Source organism: Dipodomys spectabilis, unplaced genomic scaffold, assembly GCF_019054845.1.
Source record: "Dipodomys spectabilis isolate Male_0828 unplaced genomic scaffold, ASM1905484v1 ptg000234l, whole genome shotgun sequence".
NCBI classification, from domain to species: Eukaryota; Metazoa; Chordata; class Mammalia; order Rodentia; family Heteromyidae; genus Dipodomys; species Dipodomys spectabilis.
This window is the reverse complement of record NW_024870911.1, coordinates 16,737,792-16,759,400: the sequence shown is the minus strand read 5'-3', so window position 1 is coordinate 16,759,400 and position 21,609 is coordinate 16,737,792. Positions and strand designations below refer to the sequence as shown.

Here is a 21,609-nt window from a genome sequence, read left to right as displayed (position 1 = left end):
TAAGATTGCATCACTACCCCCTCCACCTTTCTGGGTTTCCCCAGACATCACAGTAGCACGTACCCAATCCCTTGCTCTGGCCTTCCTCCACCTTATGCTCCAGTCCAACTGGACTCTGGGCAGCCAGCAGAGGCAGGGTCAGGGGGTGACTTCTGTGTCCCGTGGCACTGCTACCTTGGCCTGAGCACCCCCTCACATCAACCCCTCACTCCTGTCTCAGCTCCAGTGCTTGAAACAGAGAACAGAATTCTCCTTCTGGCCCACAGACCTGAGAGAGAGAGCCACTGGAACCCACTGCTTGCCTTATGGTAATCACTGCAGCAGTGGGGGAAAAACTAGGAAGACTGCATATATGAGGGGAACTGCCCTTCCCCAACTGGCTCATATGGAGTCCCTCCTAACTCCCAGATCTTGGGAAATGAGTGTGTGAAATCATCTCCTTTCTTGCATCATGCATGTCCACATTGCCCCCTCATGCCCCCACTTCAAGCCACCACAGCCAGATGGTGAAACCTGAGCCCCAGGAGGGGACCTCCACCCCCTACAGGGGCCTGATGGGCAGCACAGTCAGCCAATCCTAAGGCTCAGGGGGTAGGTCTGCTGGCTGACCACTAGGTAGGGGAGTCCCAGGCAGTTGGCTCTAAAAAGGCCCCAGGTCAGTAGCCAGTCAAGCATAGCTACTCATCAGACGATCACTTCCAGCCTTCCTGACTCCTAGGCCATAGAAGATAGGTGGCTGTACTCTTGTAAGTGGAGCTGTGGTATCATAGACAAGCAACTGAGGCAACCTGAGGCTCCTGACCCAGGGCCAAGCATCAAGAACATGGGGCTCTCTGATGTCCAGCTCTGGCCAGTGCTGCTGTGGGCACTGGTGTGGACACAGGGTGTAAGAGCTGCATGTCACTCCTGCAGGAGCCCAACACTGGAGCCTCAAGCAGAACGAGCTCTGGTCCTGGAGATAGCCAAGCAGCAAATCCTGAAGGGGCTGCACCTGACCAGTCGTCCCAAGATAAGTCATCCTCCACCCCAGGCAGCACTGACAGGAGCCCTCCAGAGACTACAGACTGGGAATATGGTTCCAGAAAATGGAGAGGAGATCATCAGCTTTGCTACAGTCACAGGTGAGTGAAGAAACAGGCAGGCAGACAGCAGACCAGGAAAGAAAAGAAGAAAGGGGAGCCTGGCCAAGGAGGCAGAGGGAATAGAATGTGGCAGGAAAAAAAAAATAGAAAAAGGAAAAGGAAAACAAAGGAAGAGCTAGAGACTGAGAATGGTGGTTAGGACTCCAGGCAGTCCCTACTTTTTCTAAAGGCAGGTGTGAGGGTGAACAGTGAGCAGGCTTGGGGAAAATCTAGAGGAGCTTCACTTGGCTCACGTTTTCCTTTTCTTTCTCTATCTTTTGGACAGATTCCTCCACTTCAGCCTGCAGTTCCATACTCACGTTCCACCTGTCCACCCTTCAGTCCCACCACCTGTACCAAGCCCGCCTTTGGCTACACGTGGTCCCCACGTTTCCTGGCACTCTCTACCTGAAGATCTTTCAGTGGAGCCCCAGGAAGCACCAAGGATCCCGCACCCTCCTAGCGGAGCACCAAACGACTACTCCTGGCTGGCATGCCCTCACTCTGCCCCCTAGTGGCGTGAGGGGTGAAGACTCTGGCATCCTGAAACTCCAATTGGACTGCAGACCTCTAGAAGACAACAGCACAGTTGCTGGACAATCCACTCGGCTCCTGGACACAACAGGAAACCAAGGGCCCTTCCTGGAGCTGAAGATTGGAGCCAATGAGCCTAGAACAAGCAGGGCCAGAAGGAGGACCCCCACCTGTGACCCTACTACCCCTTTATGTTGTAGACGAGACCATTATGTACACTTTCAGGACCTGGGATGGGGGGACTGGATCCTGCAGCCTGATGGCTACCAACTTAATTACTGCAGTGGCCAATGCCCCCTACACCTGGCTGGCAGCCCAGGTATTGCTGCTTCTTTCCATTCTGCTGTCTTTAACCTCCTCAAAGCCAATAGTCCTTGGCCAGCAGGTACCTCCTGCTGTGTCCCTACTATCCAAAGGCCTCTCTCAATTCTCTACCTAAACCAGGATGGCAATGTGGTCAAGGTGGACGTACCTGATATGGTGGTTGAGGCCTGTGGCTGTAGCTAGCAAGAGCACCTGGGGGGTTCATAATGAAGAGATCAAGATGTCCTACGCAAAAGACATCTGTATGGAGACATCAGATTTCCTGATTCACATCCCCACCCAACAGGCCACCTGGCAGTAGGACTGCTAGGTCATGGTATTTGTCCCAGTTTCTGGCCTATTTCAGGCTGGCTAGTTGGTGTGTGGGAAGCTGGGGAAAGGGTTTCCTCTAAAGGGGACAGCTTGATTTCCTACCCTAAGTCCTGTGAGAAGATAGGGGGACTGGCCGGGGTGGGAGGGAAGGAGAAGGTAGAGAAAAATTGCTGCATCTCTCCCAAGAAGAGAAAGCCCTTCAGGAGAAGGAAAAAGGAAGCAGAGGGACCAGCAGGTTTGGGACAAGACACACAGGCTGGCCAAGGGCGGGGACTTCTGAGTGCTTTGGGGGAGGGGCGAGAGGGAGATGGGTGAGATGCTAAGGGAGGGAGTTTTGGAGGCCTCAGTAAAGGGAGACAGGAAAAAAGGGATGCTGAGGTAAAGCTCTCTGGATTTCCCTGGGGGACAGGACCCACTGGGAAGACATATACTTATTCCTTCCTAATAAAAACAAGAAAGAAAATTGATAAATGTGAGTCATGAAAGGTTGAGACAATGATCTACAGAAGTGGTTCTCAAAGTGTGGTCTGGGGACCTCTGAGAGGTCCCTGAGGCCCTTCCAGGAGTTCCCATAAGTATTTTTTTTTCTGGTCATGAGGCCTGAACTCTGGGCCTGGGCGCTGTCCCTCAGCTCTTCAGCTCAAGGCTAGCACTCTACCACTTGAGCCACAGCATCACTTTCGTTTTTTTCTGCTTATGTGGTGCTGAGGATTCGAACCCAGGGACTCATGCATGCAAGGCAAGCACTCTACCACTGAGCCACCTTCCCATCCCCTCCCATAAGTATTATTATTCCACACATACTGTATTCCATTGTAATATTTATGCTCTAAATTGTACATCAAAATATTTTACATCAAAATTGTAGTGTTTTCCAGAGTGTGACATGTGATTACATCATCTTTCTGACATCATTGTTCATTGGAATGTTAACTTACAAGGAGGTTTTGTTGTTTTTCTTTCAGAGCTAGGACCTCATAATATTATAGCTCAGACTGGCCTTAACCTACGTAGTATTGGAATTATAAGTGTTACCATTACACTTGACCTGACTTTAGCTCATTCTGTGTGTGTGTGTGCGTGTGTGTGTGTGTGTGTGTGTGTGTGTGTATTCTGAGTATTTTTGTTCAAGGCTAGCACTCTGTCATTTGAGCCACAACTCCATTTTGGCCTTTAATTGGAGATAAGAGTTTCACAGACTTTCCTGCCTGGACTGGCTTCAAACCAAAATCCCCAGATCTCAGCCTCCTGAGTTGTTAGGATTATAGGCAGGAGCTACTGAAACCTGGCTTGTGCATTTTTATGTTATTATTGTTTGTGTGTTTTAATTTTTAATACAAGCCACACAAAAATAAATCAATAACTTTTCTTAAAACTGGGAAAGTGGCTCAGTGGTAGAGCGCTTGCCTTGCATGCCTGAGGCCCTGGGTTCGATTCTTCAGCACCACATAAGCAAAAAGAAAAAAGCCAGAAGTGGCGCTGTGGCTCAAGTGGTAGTTCGCTAGCCTTGAGCTGAAGAGCTGAGAGATAGCGCCCAAGCCCAGAGTTCAGGCCCCACGACTGGACTCAAAAATAAATAAATAAATAAAAATAAAACTTAAAGGGCTTAAGCTTGGCACTAGTGACTCATGCCCATAATCTACTCAGGAGACTAAGATCTGAGGATTGTAGTTTGAAGCCAGTCCAGGCAGATAGTCCATGAAACTCTTTTTTGTTGTTGTTGTTGGTGGTGGTGGTGGTCGTCGTGGGGCTTGAACTCTGGGCCTGGGCTCTGTCCCTCAGCTCTTCAGCTCAAGGCGAGTGCTCTACTGCTTGAGCCACAGCGCCACTTCTGAGTCCATGAAACTCTTACCTCCAATTTACCACCAAAAAGATGGAAGTGGAGCTGTGACCCAAGTGTTACGATGCTAGATTTGAGTAAAAATAACTCAGGCATGCACCTTGACCTTGAGTTCAAGTCCCAGAATGGAATACACACACACACACACACACACACACACACACACACACACACACACCACATACACACACACAATATATATATATATATATATATATATATATATATATATATTTTTTTTTTTTTTTTTTTTTTTTTTTTTTTTGCCAGTCTTGGGACGTAAACTCAGGACCTGGGCTCTGTCCCTGAGCCTCTCTGTACTCAGGGCCAGTGCTCTACCACTTGAGCCACAGTGCCACTTCTGGCTTTTTTCTGTTTACATGGTACTGAGGAATCCAACCCAGGGGTTCATGTACGCGAGACAAGCACTCTACTACTAAGCCACATTCCCAGCCCCAGACACAATCCTTTAGAAGGGACTTGAAACTAAAAAGTTTAAGGATCACCAATCTATGTTTTTATTTTGTTTTTAGGCAGTACTGGGGAAAGGGGTTGAACTCGTCTTCCTACTTGTTAAGCATTCTTCCACTTGAGTCATACTCAGCCTTTTTCTATTTAGTTATGTTTTTCAATAGGGTCTGGCTTTTTTTTTTCAAGTCTTAGACAACTACCTTCCTATCTATGGATATGTATTTGTAGCTGGGATCACAGACCTGCACTATTATACCTAGCTTAATGATTGAGATGGAGTCTCACTAAGTTTTTCCCTTGCTGGTTTCAAACTCATCTCTGCCTCTTGAGTAGCTGGGATTATAGGTGTGAACTATTATGCTAGTCTATAGTATGTTCAAAAAACAAAAAAGCACCTCAGGAAGAAGGAGCAAGTAGCTAGTACAGGAGCACATGTAGGATCTCTTCTTTTTCAGTGGCCATTGGTTTGGTCTGACTGAACTGGGTCACTGACCTGGATGTAACTGGTGTGTCAGTCATGTAGGTAGGCAGGCTCAAATCAGGCTCTTTATCTGTCCCCAGCCCTACAGTTACTACCTTTTTTTTTGAGGGGGGGGGTCCAGTCGTGGGGCCTGAACTCGGCCTGGTTGCTGTCCCTCAGCTCTTCAGCTCAGGGCTAGCGCTCTACCACTTGAGCCACAGCGCCACTTCCAGCTTTTTTTCTTTTTTGCTTATGTGGTGCTGAGGAATCGAACCCAGGGCCTCAGACATGCAAGGCAAGTGCTCTACCACTGAGACACCTCCCCAGCCCCAGTTACTACCTTTTTAAAATCATACGTTTTATTATTATAAAGGTAACATACAGGGGGTTACAGTTATGTAATAAGTACATTTCTTTTTGGACAATGTCACCCCTTCCTGCCCTCTCCCTCAGTTTTTAGCTTCACTACCTGTATTTGTAAAGTCTTCACTTTCTTCCCCAATCCTTGATCTTGTATTGAACAGTTAACCCTCTGCCCTTCCAGGTCCAGGAAGGTGGTCCTCAGAAGCAGAGCAAGGATGTGGGAGGTCTATCTGAGGGGTGACAGAAAGGAAGAGAGACTCCTTTCTCCCACCAGGCTTTCTCTTTCTTAGAAAGGTCAGAGATTGAAATACCCTCGCCCCTGCATCCGGTTGTCATGGCAACGCAAAAAATCCAGAGACCGGGCACTCCTCTTGTCAGGCACTACGCGGGGCACTAGCAGCCTCAACCTGTGTGCCCCTTGGTTTCTTTGGGCTCAGAAGAGGAGGGGCCTCCCAGAGCTCCTAATAACGACTTTTTGGCTTTGGGCCAGAATGGGTGAAGTGGGGAATCTGTTGATGCTTTTTCCGGTGTGTTGGGTCCGCATCTCTTGGGCTTCCTATCAGACTCCAAGCGGGTGTCATGTACCGAGATGACCAGCAGAGGGAGCAGGAAGTCTAAAAGAGCAGAAAGCGGGCTGCTGCGAGGTGCGGCGGTGGCTGCAGTCTCCAGAACTCGGGAGATGGAGAGCCAGGTTTCCCAGAAAGGTGCTTTACACCCAAAGCACCTTAGTGACCCTGCGAGCACACACCCTGGACTCAGAGCTTTGACCACCTCTCTTCTCTTCCAGAGAGTCAGAGCCCTGGCCTTGGGCCACACACTCCTACCCTTCAGCTCGGTGGGTCCCAAACCCTAAAAAAGTCCCCTACTTCTCAAGTTCCATCCCAAGAATGAGGCTGGCAGATAGCCGCAGGGCGATAGAACGCTCGGTTAACACCCAAGCAAATGATCTCTTCTCTTCAATGTTAACTTTCTTCGGTGAAGCTTTCTTCCTTCCTCTCCCGCCTGCAGGACTTTTCCTCGATGTTTTTGCTGACTGGTTGGAGGGCCGCCCCGTGGACGGTCGATCCAGGGATCCATGCCGGGATTTTATGCCCACCGGCAGCAGCGTGTTCGGGGGGGGGGGGGGGGAAGGAGGGAGGCAGTGTAGGGTCCCTCCAGGGAGGGGGAGGATCCTGGGGGTCTTGGGGGTGCCATAAGCTCAGCACCCCCTCTCTAGCTTCCAGCCACCCCACCTCACCTTCCAGAACGTCAGGAGGGAGGGAGAGGAGGGAGGAGAGGGGCGAGCGGCGAGCGCGGCCGCGCGCCAGCAGCTGCAGCGAGAAAAAAAAAGTTTTTGCAAAAGGAAAAAAAAAAAAAAAGTTTGCGCTTCTTCTCGCGGGTGGTCCCGGCTTGCGGCCCGGCGGCCGGGCCCGCGGAGGGCTGGGGGCCAGGCTGGGGGTGGGGTGGCACGCAGGCTGCGCTGCGGTGGCCCTGTCGCCCCCCCCTCCCCACCGCACAGCCCCCAGCCCAGGCTCCAGCCCTGGACCGCGCATCCCGAGCCCTGCGCCCAGACGGAGGTGAGAAGGGGGGGCGGGCGGGGGACCACCTGAGAGCGGTGGGGGAGGGGGCCCAGGGATGCTCGGCTGCCCTCGGGGACTCTCCCTCGCCTAGAGGGAGACCCCGGGGCGCAGGGACGCAAGGGGGGTGGGAGGGATCGGGGTGAGGTTTTGGAAAGTTTGGACTTTTTTTCTCTCTCTCTCTCTTTCCTGTGTGTCTTCGTTTCTCCGTTGCTCCTCGTTTTCTTCTGACAGTCTGTGTGTCTGTCTTAGGTAACCGTGGGTCTCTTTGTCTGTCTCCGCCTGTCCCACGTCTTAGAAACATCTCCCTTTCTGGAGGTTGGGATGAAGAGGCTGTTGGGATGGCCGGCTGAGGGTCTGCGTGGTAAAGAGGGAACTCCAGGTGCGTCTCTGAGTGCGGCAGGAAGACGTCAGTGTTTCCGCGCGAGGGGACCCACCGCGAAGGAGGGACCTTTAGGTGCCCTGGGGACAGCGGGGAGGGGGAGGCAGCACCCGCTGGGGGCCACCTGGGCTCGGACCCCTGACCTGTCTCGTGACTGATGCGGCCGTCGATGCGCGCTGTTGAGGGGGGGAATGACTACCTTGGGGACTGGGAAGGGGGCTGGAGGATTTGTCCAAGGTCTAGGCTAGGCCTTAGAAGAACCCCAAGGAGTTTTAGACGAGTGAGTGAGTCCCCAGAGCTGCCGGCAAGGCCCTAAGGGGGAGCTGGGGAGACCCTGTCTTGACCCTCTGACCTCAGGACCACCAGAGCAGCTGGAGCCAGCCGCACCAGGAGACCCCTACTGGGACTGGGCGGGACCACTAGCGACTGCCAGCCTGTGTATCCCCCCCCCGTTGGCCCCCCGCCCAAACGGGAGCTGGGGACCTCGCTAGGCCCCTCCTCTGGCTCAGACCACCCTGCCTGCCCTTGCTCCCCGCTCGGAAGCTTTTTTCAGGCCCCATGACCCCGAAACAATCAGCCTGGGGAAGCTAGCTTTGGGGGCAGGATTAGGGAAAGGGGACCCCTTGGAGATTGACTGGAGAAGTGGGGGTCTCCGTGGGGTAGGCCTTTCCAGTAGGGAGAGAAGGATGGGCGGTTTCCTGGGGGAGTAGTGCCGAAATCGGGGTGGTTTCCCCAGGGGGCGGGGTCCAGAGACCACCCCCCCCCCATTATCTCCGCGGCATCCCCGCCTGGCGTTTCAGACCCCGCCCTTGACGTCACTGGGGGTTCCCGGGGGTCTGTAGGGATTAACCCTTAGGAAGCCGGCTAGATACTCGGGAGAAGCCGGGGTCCTCCTCCCAGGTCTCAGGCACTGTCTCTCCCCGTGGTTTCGCATTCTTTCCCCACTCCCACCGTGGGGACCCCTCACTCTCCAATAGTCTCCCCCGCACCGCGGCCCCCGAACGCCACTGCCTGCTTTCAGGATGCGCGGAGCGGAGGGAAGAATGTCCCGCCCCTCGCCCCCCCCCCCCCGCGCGCCCCACTAGGGCTCGCTCGACTGGGCTCCCCGGGCGGGCGGGGGAAGCGGAGCAGTCTGCAGCCAGAGCCTGCGGCGGCGACTTGGGTGGGCCGCGGAGGCACGGGGGCGGGGAAGGCGGGACCGGGAGGAGGGGGCGGGGCCGGCTCCTGGGAGTTGGGGAGCGGGGGGTACGTGGAGGACTTTGAAAAACAGGGAGACACTGAAGATGACTCCAGTTCCCAACCGGAGGGACCCTGCGGGGTGGGGGTGGGGGTGGGGGGGTCCATGGTCCATTCCTCTCACCGGTAACAAAAAACTTCACGGAAGCTGGAAACGTTAGCGACATTTTACGAGTCCGGTGGGGCAGACGTGGGTGGGCTCGCAGCACGCGCGGGCGGGGAGCGCTGTGTCCCCCCCTCTCCGCGGAGGTTCCTCCGGGCCGCCAAGGCAGGAGGACAAGAAGATAACCAAGTGGCACGTTTGGGGGAGCCTCTGGCGTTTGGGGGTCGTTTGAGAGTCGGCTCCTTCTCTGGGTGAGTCACACAGAGGAAGGAGGCGGGAGAAATGCCCCCCCCCCGCATCCAGCTGCCAGCCAGCTGTGCCCCCCCCCCCCCCGCCCTCAACTTAGTGCCAAGGTCGAGTTGGGAGGTCTTGGATGCGGGACCCGGATCTCGGCTGGAAAAGGAGGAGTTAGGAAGGGCACAGCCTAAGCTGCGGGGCTCGAGCTGGGTCGTAGGGTCTGGGTTCCGCTCCCCATTTTACCCCGCCCTCACCCTAAATCCCAGCATCCCGGGATCACCCACCACGCCGGCCGGCCCGCTCCCGGTCCGTCTCCACCCCACCCCGCCCCACCCCACCCTCCGCTCCCGGGAGACTGGAAAACCTGAGGTGGAGCAGAAACTGGAGTGTGAGGAGAAAAGCGGACCTCAGCCACCCTTTCCTGCCTCACTGCCACTTTCTGATAAATGAAGGTTGTTTTCTTGTTCATTGCGCTGAAGCCTTCCCGCACAGTCCCCTTCCAGTCCCTCCCACCACCACCACGACCACCACCCGCCAAAAACAAAACGCAGAAGCCAAAAAGATGAAGTGGGCCCAGGTCCAAACCACTTCAGAACGACATCAGCTTCCACCCTTTGTACCCAACTGACCAGAGAAGCTCCCTTACTCTCTTGTGCCCACAGTTTTCTGCCCCGGAGGGGCTGAGGTTAGTGCTACCTCTTGCCTTCACCAATCTGTCTGAATTGAAGCGATTATGCTCTCTGCTGGACACAGGAGATATTGCAGATGCTCTGTCTCAGCAGGAATAAGTGAAGGAAGAGCTACAGGCCCATTGCCTGCAAAAAAGCAGGTTTTCCACTCGCTTTCCCCCTCACACCTCAAAGCTTGTCCATGCTCCAAACAAGAAGTAGTAGAGGGGCGCCGGTGGCTCACTCCTGTAATCCCAGCTCCTCGGGAGGCTGAGACCCCAGGATATGGTTAGAAGCCAGCCCAGGCAGGAAAGTCTGTGAGACTCTTATCTCCAATTAATCACCGAAAAAGCTGGAAGTAGCACTGTGGCTCAAGTGGTAGAGCACTAGCCTTGAGGAAAAAGAGCTCAAGGACAGTGCCCAGGCCCAGAGTTCAAGCCTTAGGTCCAGCCCTCTTCTCCCCCCCCCCCCCAAAAAAAAGTAGATGGCCTATCTATTAAAATCACTTAGAACACAAGTTGGCTCAATTAGTCCATCCCTACACACACATCCCCCCCACATACACAATGATCCAAGTTAAGTTCCTATCCAATTTCTTTAGACAACTCCCAAGACTGAAAGAATGTATTTGCCTCTTTGAGATATTTCACCTTAGACCTTTCTGGCTGAGTGTTGATCTTTTCAACTCCATTTCCATGGCCAAGATTTTAGAGGGGCTGCTGGCCAGGTTTTTGTACCTGAGATTATCATCTAATCTTTACTATTTTCCTCCATCTTTATAACCTGCAGATCTACCTTCCCCTTCTGCAGTGTCCCCACTTCCATCTAAAACACCATGTTCAACTCGATGACTCCACCACCAGTCAGTAGCTATGGCGAGCCATGCTGTCTCCGACCTCTTCCCAGCCAAGGGGTCCCCAGTATGGGAACAGAAGGTTAGTACACTTATCAATCCCTGGACACAATGGATGTATCAGATCCAGGATCACTCTTAGCCCCACCTCTATCCTTATGCTGGTTTTCTATCTACAGGAGGATTTGAGGGCTCCAGTCATGTAGGCGAGGCCCATGTATCGTCCATCCACATCCTCCATTTTCTCTTTTCCAGGACCGTCTGGTCTGCCCTTCTGCCACCAAGCCAATCTTATGCCAGGCCCTCACAGTTATGGACCTGCCAGAGAGACCAATAACTGCATCGAGGGTAAGGACTCAGGCAACATCTGTTTCTTCTCTGCTTATTTTGGGAATTGTCCTGAAGGAAAAAGGAAGAAGGCCAAAATCTGACTTGGAGGATGAAATGTTCAGACAGAGGAGGGATCAGAGAACCCAAGAGGTCACAGATGAGATCATTAGGGCAAAGCAGAGTCAAAGGTCATTTCTTGTGGAGAGTATGGATCCACAGATTGCATATGTAGAGCTAGATCCTCTTACCATATGCGTCTCCTCTGTCTCCTGCCCCAGGACCACTCTTTCCTCCCCCCCGGAATGCTGTCAAGTTGACCAAGAAGCGAGCACTCTCCATCTCACCCCTGTCGGATGCCAGCTTGGACCTCCAGACAGTTATCCGCACCTCACCCAGCTCCCTTGTGGCCTTTATCAACTCACGCTGCACATCTCCAGGAGGCTCCTATGGCCATCTCTCCATTGGCACTATGAGGTGCGAGCAGTCCTGGGCTGGCTCAAAGGTCCTGAAATCCATACTGAAATCCATTTATTATTATTTTTTTGTTTGCTGTTTGGGGCTTGAACTCTGTGACTGGGCACTGCCCCTTAGCATTTTCACTCAAGGCTGGTGCTCTGCCACTTGAACCACAGCTCTACATCTGTGAGTTTTTTTTCTGGTTAATTAGAGATTAAGAGTCTTATAGACTTTCCTGGCTGGCAAGCCTTTGAACTGCCATTCTCAGATCTCAGCCTACTAACTAGCTAGGATAACAAACTCCAAACTCCCAGCCTCATTTGAATCAATTCCAACGTATTGAAACCCTTTTTAGAATTTCCCTGTGGCTAGCTCAATTGGGCCTTCACCAACTCTTCCATGGAGCCTCTGAATACTCCCAAGAACCCCTGCAACTTCCTGATGGTTGTTCAGAAAGTAACAGCCTTCTCTTGTCTTCAGCCCATCTCTGGGATTTCCAACTCAAGTGAATCACCAAAAGGGGACCTCACCTTCCTTTGGGGTCCAGCCCTGTGGTCCTCATGACTCTACCCGGAGTGGGATGATGCCGCACCCTCAGACCAGGGGGCCCCTCCCAACTTGCCAGGTGAGGCTCCATATTACTGCCTGATTTTCCCCTGCTCAGGGTGGGTAGGTGATGGACTTTACAGAGGAAAGGAGAAGAAAGAATGGAAGGAACAAAAGTTTTCAGATGCTGGGGGTTCACTCCCCAGGGCTGACACTCTTCCAGGTGAGGTCCCATCCTTTGCCCTTACTACTCAGCAGTGGAGTCTGAGGAAGGAGATGCCTTCCACACTTCAGGGTTCCTGCTGCTTGGGTGGGGGTCTTTGAACAGAAAGACCTGGTTTTCTCTTTCTTCCGCCTTCCACTCTCCTCACCCTCCCCTCTTCCTCTGGGGAAGCTGAAGTCAGAGCTGGACATGCTGGTTAACAAGTGCCCGGAGGAACCCTTGGAAGGTGATATGTCCAGCCCCAACTCCACAGGTACACAGGTAAGTGGGGAGGCTTTACCTCTGAGACCTGAGCAAAACAAAAGCTGCCCCTCAAGTGATCCTAAGATTGCCTCTTCTGCCCTAGGATCACCTGTTGGGGTTGCTGGATGGGCGAGAGGACCTGGAGAGAGAAGAGAAACCTGAGCCTGAGTCTGTGTATGAGACTGACTGCCGCTGGGATGGCTGCAGCCAGGAATTCGACTCCCAGGAGCAGCTGGTGCACGTGAGCCCCAGGGGGTAACAGGATTGTTTGGTGGGAGCCTACAGGAGCCTTAAGTGGGATACTGTGGGTTTGGCTGAAGGCAAATGGGTAGCCTTTCCCTGGATTCTGAGATCAGAGCTTGTATGCTCAGTTGGGTAGGCAAAAGCTAAGAAGCTGTAGCTTTGCTTCAAAGAGCTGGAAGATCTGAGATATAGAATATGCCGCCTTCCTGTCTCTTCTCTCATGAGGTGAACCTGAGGAGGACAAGGAGTTTGTGGGATATCTATTTGGGCGGGGGGCTGGGGTGGGAAGCATGGAGACCTTGGAGAGCCTCTGAATCTTCTCCCTCAGCACATCAACAGCGAGCACATCCATGGGGAGCGAAAGGAGTTTGTGTGCCATTGGGGGGGCTGCTCCAGGGAGCTGAGACCATTCAAAGCCCAGTACATGCTGGTGGTGCACATGCGCAGACACACAGGAGAAAAGCCACACAAGTGCACGGTGAGCCACGTACCTCCAAGCCCAGGGTTCCTCCCTAAATTGGCTTCCCATCAAGGCAGACATTGACCCTTGTAGGTCTCTTCCTCTATAAACAGATGTTAAAAGTCTCATTTAGCCAGTTGCTAGTAGTTCACGTCTGTAATCCTAGCTACTCAGGGGGCTGAGGATGGCAGTTGAAAGCTAGCCCGGGCAGAGATGTCCAAGAGACTATTTCTAGTTAACCAGCAAAAAAACAGAAATGGAGCTGTGGCTCAAGGAATAGAGTACCAGCCTTGAGTGAAAAAGCCGAGAGAACACACAGGTCCTGAGTTCAAGCCACACAACTAACATTCACATATAACCACAAAAATAAATTTTATGGGGCTGGGAAGGTGGCTCAGTGGTAGAGCGCATGCCTTGCATGCCTGAGGCCCTGGGTTCAATTCCTCAGCACCACATAAGCAAAAAGAGAAAAGCCAGAAGTGGTGCTGTGGCTTAAGTGGTAGAGTACTAGCCTTGAGCTGAAGAGCTGAGGGACAGCGCCCAGGCCCAGAGTTCAGGCCCCACGACCGGACCCAAAAAAAAAAAAATTATTTATAACTGTTGGTATAAAAATAAACATCTATATTTTTCCCTTGGTATGGTGGCAAGCACAAAACTCTGTAATCACAAAACTCAGGAGGCTGAGGCGGAAAAAATGGTGAGACCTAAAAGGTCCAAATTCTTGTACAGAAACCTCATTTCCCCCCTTAATCTTACTTAATTTTTCTTTTTTCTCTTATTAGCTAGTTAAATTTACTTTTTATTAAGTACATTATACAGGGAGAGGGGACTTGATACATTTCCACATGTTTACCCTGTATTCTAATCAGTCTCATCCCTTCTATCTTCTATTTGTGTGTGTGTGTGTGTGTGTGTGTGTGTGAGACAGAGAGAGAGAGAGAGAGAGAGAGAGAGAGAGAGAGAGAGAGAGACTGGAGATCGAGCCCAAGGCCTAGCCCTTGCTAGGCAAGTTTTGTACCACTTGAGCTACACCTGCAGCTCTCCCTTTGATTTTAACAGAAATGAAAGTGACATTAATCAAATGCATTGTACTCTTAATCTCACTTGTCAAATTGAACCCCTCCTTTTTTAAGTTTTTTTGGTCCGGTCATGGGGCTTGAACTCTGGGCCTGGACGCTGTCCCTCAGCTCTTCAGCTCAAGGCTAGCGCTCTACCACTTGAGCCACAGTGCCACCTCCGGCTTTTTTCTTTTTGCTTCTGTGGTGCTGAGGAATCGAAGCCAGGGCCTCATGCATGCAAGGCAAGCGCTCTACCACTGAGCCACCTTCCAAGCCCCCTTCTTTTTTTTTTTAAAGTCAGGTTGTTTTTAAGCACACACACACACACACATCCAATGAAATGAAAACATGTCTGTGGGTGTTAAAATGCAAGCAGCCGGGCATCAGTGGCTCATGCCTGTAATCCTAGCTACTCAGGAGGCTGAGATCTAAGGATGGTAGTTTGAACCCAGCCTGGGTAGGAAAGTCCATGAGACTTTTTTTTTTCTGGTCCTGGGGCTAGCACTCTACCACTTGAGCCACAGAACCACTTCTGTTTTTTGTTTTTTTTTTTTTTCTGAGTAGTTTATTGAAGATGAGAGCCTCATGGACTTTGCTGCCTGGGCTGGCTTCAAACCATGATCTTCAGATCTCAGCCTCCTAGCCTGGGCTGGCTTCAAACCATGATCTTCAGATCTCAGCCTTCTAAGTATCTAGGATTACAGGTGTGAGCCACTGGCACCGGCTATCCTGAGACTTTTTTTTTTTTTTTTTGTCATGGGGCTTCAACTCTGGGACTGGGTGCTGTCCCTGAGCTCTTCAGCTCAAGCCTAGCGCTCTACCACTTCAGGCACAGCACCACTTCTCGTTTTCTGGTGGTTAATTGGAGATATAGATTCTCATGGATTTTCCTGCCTGGGCTGGCTTTGAACTACGATCCTCAGATCTCAGCCTCCTGAATAGCTAGGATTACAGGTGTGAGCCACTGGTGCCCGTCTATCCTGAGACATTTATATCCAATAAACTACTAAGAAAAAGCCAGAAATGGCACTGTGGCTCAAGTGGTGGAGCACTGGCTTTGAGTAAAAGGAGCTCAGGGACAGGCCCCTAAGTACTGTGCCTCCTCTGCTGCCTAGTGGCAGTAGACACAACAAGAACCAAAGATAGCTGGGCTCTGGTGGCTCACACCTGTAATCCTAGCTACTTAGGATGCTGAGATCTAAGGATTGCAGTTATATACAATTAACCACCCAAAATCCAGAAGTAGAACCATGGCTCAAAGTGGTAGAGCACTAACCTTGAGCAAAAAAAGCTTAGGGACAGCAAACAGGCTGTATGTTCAAGCTCCATGACTAGAAAAAAAAAAAAAAAAAAAGCCAAAGGTACTCAGAAAAGCCTCAGAAGACTCCATTCTAGGACCATCTCAACTCCCACACATCGAGAGTGGTTTTGTGCCTCAGCACCATGTCCCAAAGGCAGTTCCTCTGGAAGCTCTCTTTCACTAGCTCTCATCTGCCCTTGTCTCGTCATTTTGACAATGCTAAGGGTCAGTCAGTGATCTCTCCTTTTGTGTTCTGCATACTGCATCACTTTTGGGATTTAGAACTTTTCTCCTCTTCATATTCTTCTGTCTGAGAGCTGTCATTTGGTCTCTCCATGTCTCCAGTTTGAGGGGTGTCGGAAGTCATACTCACGCCTGGAAAACCTGAAGACGCACCTGCGATCACACACTGGTGAGAAGCCATACATGTGTGAGCACGAAGGCTGCAGCAAAGCCTTCAGCAATGCCAGTGACCGTGCCAAGCACCAGAACCGGACCCACTCCAATGAGGTGAATGCCCCAATTGAGAGACCCTACCTACCTCAGACGCCACCTACTGGGAACATCTCTCCCGCTTCCCCAGGAAATCCCCTAGCTAGCAATTGCCATGCAGTTCACCTAGAAAAGGCCTTCTCTTCTTTAAATTAAAATAAATAAATAAATAAATAAACTTTTTAAAAAGGTAATGTAGAGAGCGGTTATAGATACATATAGGTAAAGAGTACATTTCTTTTTGGACAATGTCATTTCTTACCTCATTCTCTCCCAGTTTTTTTTTTTTAACTAACTTATTTTTTGTGCTGGTACTAGGGCTTGAACTCAGGACCTTGCGCTCTGCTTTGACCTTTTTGCTCAAGGCTAGTGCTTTATCACTTGAGCCATACCTCCACTTCCAGCTTTTTAGTGGTGAATTGGAGGTAAGAACCTCCTGGACTTTTCTGTCAGGGCTGGCTTCAAACCATAATCCTTAGATTTTAGCCTCTTGGGTAACTAGGATTATCGGCATGAGCCACCAGTGCCTGAGAAGGCCTTTCAAAATCAAAACTTTTGCCAGGCACTGTAATCGTGCCTGTAATCTTAGCTGAGATCTGAGGATCACATTTCAAAGCCAGCCTGGGCAAGAAAATTCATGATACTCTCATCTCCAATAAACTACTCACAAAAGGCCAGAAGTGGCACTGTGGCTTAAGTGGTAGAATGTTAGCCTTGAGCCAGAGGTGTTCAGGGACTATGCCCAGGCCTAGAGTTCAAGTCCCAGAACCAAAAAAAGAAAGAAACAAGGAAGGAAGGAAGGAAGGAAGTCCTTCCTTTACCACTTGGCCACCATGTTTCCCCATTTTTCTGTGTTCTTCCACTTTGATCCCTTGGCCTGTCTTTACTTTCTACTTGACAGAAGCCATATGTGTGCAAACTCCCTGGCTGCACCAAACGCTACACTGATCCCAGCTCACTCCGCAAACACGTCAAGACGGTGCATGGTCCTGATGCTCATGTGACGAAGCGGCATCGAGGGGATGGCCCCTTACCCCGGGCACCCACTCTCTCCACAGCAGAGCCCAAGAGGGAGCGAGAAGGAGGCCCCATTGGGGGAGAGAACAGACTGACCGTGCCTGAAGGTGCCATGGTAAGTCAGCCTGGGCCACCCTGCCTCCACACCCCAGCCTGCCCTGCTGATTTCTTTCTAGTCCCTTCAAAGCTGCCCCCTCTCATGTATATCATTCTGCTGTGGCTACTCCACCTGTCTGTCTTCCCAGTGTTGCTCCTTGGCCAATCTAAACCTAGAAAATTTAAAGTTGTGGGCTGTCAATATGGTTCAGTGGTAGAGTGCTTGCTTGCCTTGAGCAAAAAGAAACTCAGGGACAGTGTCTAGGCCCTGAAGTCAATCCCAGGACTGGCAGAAAGGAAGAAAGAAAGAGAAAAAGAAAGGAAGGAAGGAAGGAAGGAAGGAAGGAAGGAAGGAAGGAAGGAAGGAAAAAAAGAAAAGGAAAAAAAGAAGAAAAAGAAAAAAAATTAAGGTTGTCACTTTTTTAAAAACTTTTTTTGTCCTGGGGTTTGAACTCAGGGCGTGGGCACTGTCCCAGAGCTTCTTTTGCTTAAGGCTAGCACTCTACCACTTAAGCCACAGCACCACTTCTGACTTTTTCTGTTTATGTGGTACTGAGGAATCAAATCCAGGGCTTCATGGATGGTAGGCCAGCATTCTACCACTAATCCACATTCCCAATTATTTAATTGGGTCAACAAACTTACTCCTAAATAGTCCTTAGTATATTATTCCAAGCTTTTGGCATGCATAATTTCATATATGCCTCAACTCCATAAGAAATGAATTCTTTATTTAGTTATTTTATAGTGTGTGTGTGTGTGTGTGTGTGTGTGTGTGTGTGTGTGTGTGTGTGTGTACTGGTACTAGGTCCTGGGTGCTATCCTTTAGCTTTTTTGCTCAAAGCTGATACTCTACCACTTGAGCCACAGCTCTGCTTTGGATTCTCTGGTAGTTAATTGGAGATAAGACTCTCATGGACTTTTCTGCACAGACTGGCTTTGGACCTCAATCCTCAGAATGAGAAAAAGAAGAGGAAATAGGCCTAGAGAAACTAAGGGCAAGAATTGGAGCCCCAAAAATCTGTAACCCAGCCTAGGCTCTTCTTCTCAAATGTCCCTTGGGGTTTGCCCCAACCTCTCGCCTGCTGGGTCCTCTATATATTTGTTGATATACCTGCCCCCTGTCCAGCAGTCTCTAACACATGACTTTACCCACTCACTAAATGGAAGGAGCTGTGAGGAAGTGGGGAAAGGGAAGAATGCCACCTTCATCCATCATCTTCCCTCACAGAAGCCGCAGCCAAGCCCTGGGGCACAGTCTTCCTGCAGCAGTGATCATTCCCCAGCAGGCAGCGCAGCCAATACAGACAGCGGTGTGGAAATGACTGGCAATACAGGGGGTAGCACCGAGGACCTGTCCAGCTTGGATGAGGGGCCTTGCATTGCCGGCACTGGATTATCCACTCTTCGTCGTCTTGAGAACCTCAGGCTGGACCAGCTGCATCAGCTCCGGCCATTAGGGCCTCGTGGTCTCAAACTGCCCAGCTTGACCCACACTGGTGAGACCTGGGTATAGGAGGTGGTACTGGGCTGAGATGTGGATTTGTTCTGAGGTTGGGAGGAGGTGTTACCCTTAGGGCTGCTAGATGGTACTTCTGTAGAGGCTGCCTTCTTAAGACATCTATCTTTTTCTTCTCTCTATCGTAAGATTGTTATATGGGGCTAGGGCTGGGGCTACCATTGATAGAGGGCTTGTTCAATCCCTAGCATTGCCCCCTCTTTCCCTCAACAACACAAAACCTTGTTATAATCAGCTAGGTATGGTGGTTGTATGCATGTAATCCCAGAATTTGGGAGGCTGAAGCATGAAGATTGTAAGATCAATGATAGCCCCAGCTACACAGCAAGACCCTGTCCAAAAATAAAAAGGAGGCAAAGGCAGGTGGATCATGAACTCCAGGCCAGCCCTGGAAAAGTTATTGAGTCTCTGTCTCATATACCAAATTAAAACAAAACAAAAAATCCAGTTCGGCAGCAGTAGCTCATGTCTGTAATCCTAATTACTCAGGAGGCTGAGACTGGAGGATTGCAGTTCAAAGCCAGCCCAGGCAGAAAAGTTGACACAACTCCATCTCCAACCAACCAGCAAAATGCTTGACTGGAGGCATGGCTCAAATGATAGAGAACCAGCCATGCGTGAGAAAGTTGAGTAAGAGCATGAGGCACTGAATTCAATACACCACAACTAAATATATAAAGACAAAAAGAGAAGCATTGCTTATGTGGTAGAGTAGTTGCCTAGCATACATAAGGCCCTGGGTTCAACCCCCAATATCTAAGAAAAGAAAGGAAAGAAAAAGAAAATTGTGACATATAAATAAATGAAGTCTACAATGTGCATGCTATATCCCCTAGTATTGTGCAGTGTAGCACCTGTATGACTGTTCACAGTGGCCTTGAATCTCCCCTGGTGGCCCAGAAGCAGAAGAGGCATAGGAAATGTAGGAGACAGAACTGAATGGCTGGGATGGGAATGTGGCTTAATGGTAGAGTGCTTGCCTAGCATGCATGAAGCCCTGGATTTGATTCCTCAGTACCACATAAATAGAAAAGGCCAGAAGTGGCGCTGTGGCTCAAGTGATAGAGTGCTAGCCTTGGGCAAAAAGAAACTTAGGGACAGTGCCCAGGCCCTGAGTTCAAGCCCCAAGACTGGCAAAAAAAAAAAAAAAAAATGGATCCCAGGACTCCTTGCTTGGGATTATATCAGGACAAGGTTGCACAGGGTGATCCAAAGGGCTCACTGACCACCTGCCTTTTCTCCCTCCCCCACCTGCAGGCACCCCTGTGTCTCGTCGTCTGGGCCCCCCAGTTTCTCTTGACCACCGCAGCAGCAGCTCCAGTAGCATGAGCTCTGCATATACTGTTAGTCGCCGCTCCTCTCTGGCTTCCCCTTTCCCCCCTGGCTCCCCACCAGAGAATGGAACATCCTCCCTGCCTGGCCTGACACCTGCCCAGCACTATCTGCTTCGGGCAAGATACTCTTCAGCCAGAGGGGGTGGTACACCACCCACTGCAGCACCCAGTCTGGATCGGATGGGAGGTCTTCCTGTACCTCCTTGGAGAAGCCGAGCTGAGTACCCAGGATACAATCCCAATGCAGGGGTCACCCGGAGGGCCAGTGACCCAGCCCGGGCTGCTGATCATCCTGCTCCAGTTAGAGTCCAGCGGTTCAAGAGCCTGGGCTGTGTCCACACCCCTCCTATTGGGGCAACTGGAGGACGGAACTTCGATCCCCACCTCCCAACTTCTGTCTACTCACCACAGCCTCCCAGCATCAATGAGAATGTTGCAATGGATACTAGAGGGTTACGGGAAGAGCCAGAGGTTGGCACTTCCATGATGGGCAGTGGTCTGAACCCATATATGGACTTCTCATCTGCTGATGCTCTGGGATATGGTGGACCTGAAGGAGCAGCAGCTGAGCCTTATGGAGCTAGAGGTCCAGGTTCCCTGCCCCTTGGTTCTGGCCCACCGACCAACTATGGCCCCAGCCCTTGTCCCCAACAGGTCTCTTATCCTGACCCCACTACAGACTCATGGGGTGAGCTTCCTTCCCACTCTGGGCCTTACCCAGGCACCAAGACTCCAAGTGGAACCTATAGTCACTGCCCTCGACTTGAACATTATGGACAAGTGCAGGTCAAGCCAGAACAAGGGTGCCCAGTGGGGTCTGACTCCACAGGACTGGCAGCCTGCCTCAATGCCCACCCCAGTGAGGGCTCCCCATGCTCTCAGCCTCCATTTTCCCACTATCCCCAGCCCCCTCCTCCCCAATATCCCCAATCAGGTCTCTATCCCCAACCATCCCCTGATTATCTGCCTTCAGAACCCAGGTTAAGCCTAGATTTTGATTCCCCCTCTCATTCTACAGGGCAGCTCAAGGCTCAACTTGTCTGTAATTATGTTCAATCCCAGCAAGAGCTACTGTGGGAGGGTGGGGGCCGAGGAGAGGCCCCAATCCAGGAACCTCCCTACCAGAGTCATAAATTTCTGGGGGGTTCCCAAGTTACCCCAAGCGCTACCAAAGCCCCAATGGCCACATATGGACCTGACTTCGCACCCAACTTGCCCAATCATAAGGTAGGCTCCTACCCGACCTCTTCGCCATGCCATGAAAATTTTACAGTGGGAACAAACAGGGTTTCTCAACACAGGGCAGCGGCACCGCCTCGGCTTCTGCCTCCATTGCCCACTTGCTATGGACCCCTTAAAGCAGGAGGCACCAACCCTAGCTGTGGCCATCCTGACGTGGGCAGGCTGGGAGGGGGTCCTGCCTTATACCCTCCTCCTGAAGGGCAAGTATGTAACCCTCTGGACTCTCTTGATCTTGACAACACTCAGCTGGACTTTGTGGCTATTCTGGATGAGGCCCAGGGACTGAGTCCTCCTCCTTCCCACGATCAGGAAGGTAGCTCAGAACATACCCCACCTCCCTCTGGGCCTCCTAACATGGCTGTGGGTAACATGAGTGTCTTGCTGGGATCCCTACCAGGAGAGACACAATTCCTCAATTCTAGTGCCTAAAGGGTTGTGCGTCTATCCATCAGATTGTGCTTCCTAAGAGGCTCCCATCCTTCCAGAGGAGAAGGGTGGAGGGCCACAGCCCCCTGAGTAAGATGCCCATGGCTGGGAGGGATGGGCTGGGGGCTGTGTTTAGTCTGTGTATGTTAGGGGAGGGATTTGAT

General features: G+C 51.3%; 2 protein-coding genes across 2 annotated transcripts; both read left to right on the top strand.

The window, feature by feature from the left end:
- The first annotated feature begins 823 nt into the window (after positions 1 to 823).
- On the top strand, positions 824 to 2,752 carry Inhbe (inhibin subunit beta E). Its single transcript, XM_042699070.1, has 2 exons — positions 824 to 1,121; positions 1,408 to 2,752. The coding sequence occupies exons 1-2, from the start codon at positions 824 to 826 to the stop codon at positions 2,160 to 2,162; spliced, it is 1,053 nt and encodes a 350-aa protein (XP_042555004.1). The 3' UTR covers positions 2,163 to 2,752.
- Positions 2,753 to 7,318: 4,566 nt separating this feature from the next.
- Positions 7,319 to 21,603, top strand: Gli1 (GLI family zinc finger 1). Its single transcript, XM_042698926.1, has 12 exons — positions 7,319 to 7,363; positions 10,397 to 10,542; positions 10,716 to 10,808; positions 11,069 to 11,264; positions 11,727 to 11,871; positions 12,187 to 12,276; positions 12,362 to 12,499; positions 12,830 to 12,979; positions 15,665 to 15,829; positions 16,713 to 16,943; positions 18,156 to 18,423; positions 19,701 to 21,603. The coding sequence occupies exons 2-12, from the start codon at positions 10,443 to 10,445 to the stop codon at positions 21,446 to 21,448; spliced, it is 3,324 nt and encodes a 1,107-aa protein (XP_042554860.1). The 5' UTR covers positions 7,319 to 7,363; positions 10,397 to 10,442; the 3' UTR covers positions 21,449 to 21,603.
- Positions 21,604 to 21,609: the final 6 nt, after the last annotated feature.